General features: G+C 38.0%; 2 protein-coding genes across 2 annotated transcripts in view; one reads left to right on the top strand and one right to left on the bottom strand.

The window, feature by feature from the left end:
* Window positions 1-1,039: 1,039 nt before the first annotated feature.
* Window positions 1,040-4,282, bottom strand: LOC126484390 (integrator complex subunit 11). The gene has a single exon (XM_050107888.1). It carries the CDS (start codon window positions 3,998-4,000, stop codon window positions 2,198-2,200), a length of 1,803 nt encoding a protein of 600 aa, XP_049963845.1. The 5' UTR covers window positions 4,001-4,282; the 3' UTR covers window positions 1,040-2,197.
* Window positions 4,283-4,354: 72 nt separating this feature from the next.
* The window catches only part of LOC126484389 (centrosomin-like), a 435,221-nt gene continuing 430,320 nt past the window's right edge, over window positions 4,355-9,255 (top strand). The window contains exon 1 of the mRNA XM_050107884.1: window positions 4,355-4,482. Coding sequence (XP_049963841.1) covers window positions 4,436-4,482 — 47 coding nt within the window. The 5' untranslated portion in view covers window positions 4,355-4,435. The remainder of the gene's footprint in view (window positions 4,483-9,255) is intronic.

Raw genomic sequence — 9,255 nt, 5'->3', positions numbered from 1 at the left:
AGTAAATTGTTTCACTTTTTAACACTTTAGACTGGTATGTCAGTAACATTTGTTCACAGAGCTGTGTGTAAAATAAAACCTTACAAAGTAGCAGCAATACACTGACTAACCAACTCTGGTACTGTCGCTCATATATGTGCTGCAAGTGGCTATTGCTGCTTGTGCATTTTTGAAATGTTGATTCAAATTTATTTATTATTTTTCTTCCTAGCATGGCTGTATTTATCAGGATACATTAAATCAAAGGCAATTAACATTGTTTTGAAAATCCTCATTAGTTAAATCAAGAATCACTACATGATGTGACAGTGAAAGTGTAGTGTGCAAATACTGAAACGTGAATAACTGTGCCAATCTTCTTCCACCAACCATAATTTCTGAGCCCTGTATGACCAATGTACTGCAACCTTGTTTTCTGAGAACTAACAACTAATAAAAAGGCCTATGGTTACTTAATGCAGGAAAACACAAGAGCACACGCCATAGTATTTGTGATAGTATTACAAGGTGTTTTTGACAACAGAAACTAACTTTTGAAAAAAGGTTACAGTATATTGTGCACATACCTATCAGAAGTTATCAGTTTGAGTCTGTCTACAGTTATGTCAGCTAATACTAACTGCACACCAGTCTGAAGTTCTAAGTGGCATAATGTTATGATTTGCTGACACTTACTCCTGACTTGTCTAGTTCAGCTAAAATTGATACACCACTTACTAGAGCTCAAGAAATGAGCTACAGCATTACCAGAGTCCTTCATGTCAGTTCTTTCGCAATGATGGACACAGCACTTGCTTCATATGTTAAACACACTCTATGTGGAATAAGTCAATTTCAAACATACAGATCAAAGAGCATACATTGCACCAAATGTTCCAAACAACCTAAGAAATAAAGTACCATATGCAGAGTACAAAGCTTTAAATTCTAAGACAGCTACAAGTATGAACACAAACTATATCCAGTATTTTCCCCCTCCAATTTTATCAGCTCAGGTCAACATAAGTATACAGGGTAAGGTATAGTTGCAGAAAAGATGAAAACCAAAACTTTGTTGTTTTGTACACAAATTGTGATACATACAACAAATACGTCAGCACCATGGCACTTCTATCATTACATCCACAGTACTTCAGGCTATAAGATTATTGAGTTGTCTTAGTGCACATCCACTTTTTGTGTTTGCTCACCTTTACTCTGTAATTACAAAATCTGGGTTTCTGTGTGTTATCTAGTGTAGATTATAATGGTACGATCTCCTTGGATAATATAGTCACTTCTATACATTTATTAGGTAACCTTTACTACCTTCAGGAGATGTGTGCAATATGCATTTTCTTTAAGTTAGATAAAACTGCAGCTTCATAATAAATCACCTTAATGGCATTCAGATAGAATAAAAGTATGCAGTAAAAGAAAAGAACATAAAAATGCTGTGAATGTTAACATGTTGAACACTTGGAAAGGAAGGTAAACTCTCTCCCCCCTCATTAGGCCAAAACATTTCTTGTAGTCTTCACGAATTTTGTATTCCAAGACACAACTTACAGAGGTTTCATAAATATCGAATAGGTAATATCAAAAGAATGCTGCAACAGCTTGCAATAAAATAATAGAAAAGTATGGTGAATCAGTATATCAACCACAAAAAACGAAATGCAGTTTCAAAAGAAAGTTAGCTTCCTCCAGACTGAACTGTACTTCCATTTTACTCTTCTCTGTCTTTCCATTGGAGGAATGACTGCTGGCAACCATTACAATACGTGTTACTCAGTCTTCCCTTTTATCATTAGGCCTAGAAGTGATATTACAGAATCAATGATCAGACATGTAATGCAGAGCCCTTACAAAAATTATGATTTTGGAATTTCAGGTGCATTACAATTTAAATGTACCGACTAATGAAGAAACCTGTAAAAAGTAGCTTCTTTGAAATTGAAAGAAAGATCACACACAAAAATTAAATTTTCTTCATTATGTAAAGCTTTGGAAAACAGCATAAAATACATAGAAACATGAATGGTGTCTCAGTTATTATCTTCTTAATCTATTCACACCTAACTGGAATGAATATGTTTGTGTGATATGCACAAAAATTGAGAGTTTTTTTTCACAGTGTCAAATAAATACAATATTTTAATTAATCAGTTTCAGCCAAACACTAAGTTGTGTAGCAGTAAAGCATCAACATAGTGTTTCACACAACATTCTGATGGCCCATTGTTTGTAGTAGACCTAAAATGTAATTTCCAAGCTCCTCATCTTGATTGTCCCATGACACATAAACACTCTTCTGTTCATCATCAGAGCCTTCAACCTTAACTAGTACAGATTCAACTGAAATGTTGGAGGCTTCTGTCAGCTGAACATTCCAGTCTTTTAAGCGGGACTTAATTAACTGCAATAATTTTTCTGCTGTTTTGCTCGCTGGACCAGGATCTTCCATTCTCAGTGTAGAAGTAAACCTCACAAAGTGTCTATTTATTCCTGCTTCCTTGCAAGCTTCTTCAACATCCATTAGGCACATAGCATTGTCTTTCACTACAAGAACACCATGCATTACACGAGGTCTTTTTGGATCAGGAGGCTGTGCATTGTGTTTGATGGCTTCAGCTTTGAGCAAGCTTAAAGAAACATCAATTGGTATTTTAACATTAGTGTTTATGACACATGTTTCTCCATTTGCTGGTGTAAAGCACTCAATATCAAATTCTTTTTTAATTTTTTCCTTTAAAAACTCCATCTTTGTTGCCTCTCCATGCACTAATAGCACATTTTTTGGTTCACAGTACTGTATAAGTTGCATAATACCTTTTGCATCAGCATGAGCGGAAAATGACATGTACTCCACTGCCATTTTCACTTCAACTATATGACGATTTTCGAATTCGATTTTTTTAGCACCATTTAGTATTTTATGACCAACTGTTCCCACAACACAAAATCCAGGCATTATAACCATGTTATTTTCACATGGTGCCCATTTTTTGAATATTTGAAGGGATAAACCAGCATGTAACATCCCAGGAGTGGCAAACACTACCATGGCTCCTGGATTGTCAATATAAGCTTTATCAAAGGGTTTTATATGTTTAAAATCAAACATGTTCCTCTGTACAAAGGTCTTGCGTATCTTTTGATTTGTCCAAGTTATAAACATTTTATAATAGTTATTGGCTTTCTCTGTAAGTCCAACTGCAAAATACACTGGCACTTTAAGATTCATTCGTTCCCAATAAGTTTCCAGCAAAATACAAAGCTCTTGAGCTCTACCCAAGGCGAATACTGGTATAAGAACTTTACCACCACGGTCTACACACTCGTGTACTTTTTTTAGAAAATCACGCTCTCTGCACCGTTTTGAATCCCTTATGGTTGTTGCATAAGTTGATTCTGTTATTAAGAGGTCAGGTCTACATTTATCAATCCAAGCAGCACCCAGATGTCGGTCAGGTGTCATATTATAATCGCCTGTGTACACTACAGATTGAGAACCCACGCGTATCCAGAACATTGCGGCACCTAGGACATGCCCAGCATAATAGGCTTTGATTTCCAGCTGAGAATCTACCATTAAGGACTGGTGTAAAGTAACAGCCACTACTTTCTTCATACAGTCTTTAATATTTTGTGACGTAAAAAAATTACTTTCTCCTTTACGTTCTACAGCGACTTTTCTCATATCCTCTAAAAGAATGGGAGCTATAGCTTTCGTTGGATGTGTCATGTAGATAGGTCCTGTATACCCAACCATTTCAGTGAAATATGGTAAAGCCCCGCAATGATCTAAATGAAAATGGGAAATTATAACACAATCTATATAGCTTGTGAGAGGGCCTTCTTGTGCTATGTAAGTGAAGTCTGGAAATCTCCTTTCGTCGTTGTAACCCATGTGCATGCCACAATCAAGCATAATATTTTTGCCTCCCATTGACAGTAGAATGCAACTACGGCCAACATCCTGACCAGCACCAAGTGGGGTAATTTTAATATCTGGCATTTTCAAAAAAACTCAATGAACCCAACTTCACGTGAAATGTTTTCAACCACATCGAACACACGAATATTACACTTCCTTTTTCAAGTCCACTTTCACTATCTGCACCTCTTCACATTGCTTTTTTTTAAAAAAAAACCGAACACATTTATTTACTAATCACTGAGCTCCATGCTCTACACATGCGAACGTGTATCACTTTCAAACTGTTCTATTAACAATTTCTGACACGCCACTTTTCAAACCACAGCGTCACATTAAAGCTCACAAAGATAGTCATAGAACACCAAGTATATTTTCGTTGTTTGACGTCTGCGAACTGAAATGCTTTGCGTAGTGGGGATGCTCAATGCGCAGACGTTGAATTCTGGCAGTTATTTTGAACGCTGTTACGGTGAACGCTTGTTTTGATAGTATGGGTTAGCACTGGAGAAGAAGATGGAGTCAATTAACTTCGACAACACTACGATGGGCGACTTGGAAATGTAAGTGTTGCAGATGGCATATATTTCCAGAAGAAAGGATATCTGAGATTATTTGTAAATGCATGCGTTTGGTGGAGATGGAAGCAAACAGTACTGACCGCCAGAGCTTGTTCTGACATTTACATTTACTTTGTTTTTATCTTAAGTTTAAATTAGTTGAAACAAAAACAATAGCCCATATTGTCGGTATTATTGCAATTTTGTTGCTTTGTCATTCATATTTCGGTTGCCCCATTGTCAGCAAAGGTATTTTCTTGTCATGACTGTCTTGCCCTCTGATAATTAAATGGTAGAAAACTTGGAACATTACCGACCACTGTATTCCCGGCTGGCTTATACTTCCCGTTCTATGACCGTGATATATACTTTGTGGTAACTTCTCTGCCTCAGTCCATATTGGCCTTGTTTAGAATTATTGACAGCTGACATTTTTACATTTATCCAGTGGTTTAAGCCTCACCTTTGTCCCAAATGCCATACGTTCTAGAAAAAATGCAGCGCGACAGTTGACTTTGTTTTTATTTGTCCCATTGCTTAATGGACAGGTCCAGTGCGACTTTTTAATTATAAATAATCAGCTATATGTGCGGTAGAAGACAATGAAAGAGACAGTTAGCCCGCATTACCGTATGTTATCGAACTTGCAAACTGTATGATTGAAAAAATGGTTCAGTATGCTAAGTCCTTGACTGCATAAATCGGGTATGCTAAGTCCTTGACTGCATAAACCTCAAGGTGTGTTGTAATTTTAATGACTTGACAACTGCCAATATTTACCTTCCAGTATCAGCAAGCTATGAAACTCTTTGTTTAGTAATATTGTATAACAAGCGAATACAGCTGATCGTCACATTCAGCTGCTTTTCAAGTCCCACCCCTCCACCCTCTGTTGACAAGCAACTCTCTTCGATCAAGTGACACCAAAAAGTGTGTTTTCAGATTATTAGCTTGTAGATTGTAAGTTGGCATAATTATTGAAGTGACAAATTAAGTTTTTAATGAGACAAATGTTTCTGATAAACGGTGTGTGTGTTAATTCAACACACCGTAGGGTATTATTCGAAGACTGGCCACTGTGTTAAAAAGTTTTCTTCTGTTACTGAGATGTTATGTACAGAAAGATACGAGCAATGATACGGTGAATGGCAGCAGAGCTCTGAGGTAAGGGGGAATGAACAATTTGTGTTGTGCTGCAAATATTAAAGAAAAAAATTCCGTCAAATATTTTGTGAAATTATTTGTCAAAAAGTAAGAATTAAAATAAACATTTTTGCGGCCTTTGATTGATGCTAGAAATAAAATACAGCAATGAGGTGAGGTGCCGATTGAGAATTTTAAGTTCAGTGCTTAACTTTGTACAATTTTAGGGTATTAAAAAGATGTGTGTGGAATACTATGAAAATAAAGTTCAGTGTGCTTTTGTGTGTCCTGAAATCATGTATAGTCGCCTCAAATGTTTCGCTGATATATTTTATTTCTTACTTTCAGACAATCATTTCACAAAACATTTAACCGATATTTTCTGTAGTTTTTTTTTCTTTAAGTTATGCTCAGAAAACGATAAAAATCCATTGCGTAATTTCTTCGTTCCGCTTAAATATTTGACATATAAAATGTTAGCGAATGATGTTCCATTGTGAAATACAAACAAGAGTCTTGTTAATGGTGCAGGGCTGTGAGCGACTAAAATTAAGAATGGTCATGGATGAAAGTAATGAATAACTTTAAGTTATGATTAGCAACATCAAGAATTGAGTAGCCATTTAAACAATTAATCTCGTATCTCGCAGTTTGTTTGGTACTAAACACTGACTGTGGCTGGTGTCTGTGTTAAACTGTCGGTGCTCTTGGAGAAGAAGAAACCATTACCCATTTCGTATGACGTGTTGCATTGTCGTGCACAAGCGTAATATGTCTTTGCAACATCCCACGTATTTAGTTCTGGATCGCCCTCCTCAGAGTTTTCAATGTCTGACAATACCGATCAGTATCTAGCGTCGCCCTCCGCGGTAAAAATACGCACAGGACACCACGTCGATCCCAGAAGATTGCGCACATGATTTATTTTACAGACTGCCTTCAGGTGAACCACTATGCCGCCAATCCATGGATAGTTGTTTTGTTTCTGGTTTAACATGTTTCATGCCCAGTGACATGGTCGAGAAACTCTTGACTTTTCTCTATCAATACTGCTGGCAGACATTTGGTTTTGTGCTCATCTGTCAGTTGCCTTGGCACCCACCATGCACGTATTTTATGAAAATCAAGCCAGCTGGAGACAATTTCGTGCAACGGCGAACGAGACGGCAGGGGGATTGATGAGTGTTATGGAACGGAAGCGCTGGTTTTGCAAAATTGTGTGCAACACGCTTTCCATCAGTACTGGTGTCACCAGGGACTATGGTTTTCGTCGTAAATATTGGTTCATTCGCCAGAGAATTGGCTGCACCGTCGTCTGACAATACTTTCGTGTACATATTCGTGGCAAAATTCTACAGCTACATCTACACTTTGCAACTCACAGTGAGGTGCATGGCAGAGGGTACGTCCCTTTTTACCAGTTATTAGGGTTTTTTCCTGTTCCATTCACGTATGGAGCGCAGGAGAACTGATTGTTTAAATGCCTCTGTGCGTCCAGTGATTATTCTAATCTTATAGTCACGATCCCGATGTGAGCGATACGCAGGGGCTTTCAGTATATTTCTAGAGTAATCATTTAAAGCCGGTTCGCGAGACATTGACTTATCAGGATAGTTTATACCTATCTTCAAGAGTCTTCCAATTCAGTTCCGTCGTTATCTCTGTGACTCTCTCTCACGGATTAAACAAACTTGTGACTATTTGTGCTGCCCTTCTCTTATGCCGTCAATATCCCCTGTTAGCCCTATTTGGCACGGTCCCACACACTCGCACACTTCGGCAATATTCCAGTACCGGTCGCACAAGTGATTTGTAAGCAATCTCCTTTGTAGACTTATTGCACGCCCCAGTATTCTACCAATAAACTGAAGTCTACCACCTGTTTTACCCGCGATTAAACCTATGTGATCATACCATTTCGTTTCACTATAAAGTGTTACACCCAGGTGTTTATTTCAGTTGGCCGATTCCAGCAGTCAGCATTGACATTATAGTCATAGGATACCACATTTTTTCGTTTTGTGAAGTGTGCAATTTTACATTTCTGAACATTTAGAGCAAGTTTCCAACCTTTACACCATGTAGAAATCTTATCAAGATCTGACTGAATATTTTTGCAGCTACTTTCAGATAGTACTTCATTATATTTAACTCCATCTGCAGAAAGGCTAATTTTACTATTAATATTCTCTTAAGGCCATTAATATAAAATATGAACAGCAGTGGTCCCAACACACTTCCCTTGGGCACGCCCGAAATTACTTCGTCTGACCCCATGCAATTGTACTTTTGACAATAAACGTAGGTGCGGTAATGAGTCAAATACTGTTCGAAAATGAAGAAATACTGCATCTACCGGCTTGCCTCGATACAGAGACTTCAGTATGTCACTTGAAAAAAGTGAGTTGGGTTTCACACAATGCATGTTTTCAAATTATGTGCTGGTTGGCATTGAGAAGGTCATCTGTTCAAGACATATCACTATGTTTCAGCTCAGAATATGTTCTAAGATTATACAACAAATCAGTGTTATATTGGATGGTAGTTTCGTGGATCACTTCTACTACCCTTCTTGTTGACGTATGAGACCTGTGCCAGTTTTTCCAAGAACTGGGCACAGTTCTTTGTTTGAGGGATCTAAGATATGTTACAGTCAGAAGATGGGGTAACTCAGCTGCAAATTCAGTACAGAATCTGATAGGGATACCATCGGGGCCTGGTCCTATGTTCAATTTTAATGATTTCAGCTGTTTCTCAATTTCTCAACACCACTGACACTAATACTTATTGCATTCATTTATGTAGAGGTACGAGGATGGAACTCTGCTGGAGATCGTTTCTGAGTGCAAAAATCAGGTAGTTGCACGAACCTCTCTATTGACAGGAGACAATACCAGAGCAGCCATTTTATCCTAGCAGTGTGCGGTAACCGCAGCTGTCACAAGACTCAAACTGCCCTGCATTATTTCCACTCACCTCCTCTCCATTCAAGTGCATGCGCATTCCTATTATTAACACATGTGTATAGAAATAACACAAAACTCAGATCCCCAGGCTTAAATCTAAATGCAGAAAGTTCCGAGCAGCTGTTTCAGTATCTCATCGTAAGGCAGTCAGTCCCAATTCTGTGTCACTTGCACTCAGTTCTTTGTGAAGGTATGAAATATTCAGTCAAATACCCTCAAAGGAAATGGAATGACCGCATAGTTTCTGTTGTGGGGTGAAGCAGGTGATAGACTTCAGTTTATTGGTAGAATACTGGGGAAGTGCAATCAGTCTACAAAAGAGATTGCTTACAAATAACTGATGCAACCTCTTCTAGAGTATTGGTCAAGCATGTGTGACACGTACCAGATAAGACTGACAGGGGGTGTGGAACATACGCAGAGAAGGGCAGCATAAATGGGCACAGGTTTGTTTGATCTATGGGAAAGTGTCATGGAGATACTGAAGGAACTGGCAGACTTTTGTAGATAGGCATAAACTATCCTGAGAAAGTCTACTAACGGAGTTTGAAGGACTGGCTTCAAATGCTAGGAATATACTACAACCTCCTCTGTATTGCTCACAAAAGGATCATGAGGATGAGATTAGAATTATTACTGCATGCACAGAGGGATTCAATTAGTTGTG

The sequence above is a fragment of the Schistocerca serialis genome, chromosome 6 (assembly GCF_023864345.2).
Source record: "Schistocerca serialis cubense isolate TAMUIC-IGC-003099 chromosome 6, iqSchSeri2.2, whole genome shotgun sequence".
NCBI classification, from domain to species: domain Eukaryota; kingdom Metazoa; phylum Arthropoda; class Insecta; order Orthoptera; family Acrididae; genus Schistocerca; species Schistocerca serialis.
This window is presented reverse-complemented; position numbering and strand designations above follow the sequence as displayed.

Excerpts from the sequence above, each read along its gene's own strand:
- LOC126484390 (XM_050107888.1), bottom strand. The coding sequence starts at position 4,000 with ATGCCAGATATTAAAATTACCCCACTTGGTGCTGGTCAGGATGTTGGC.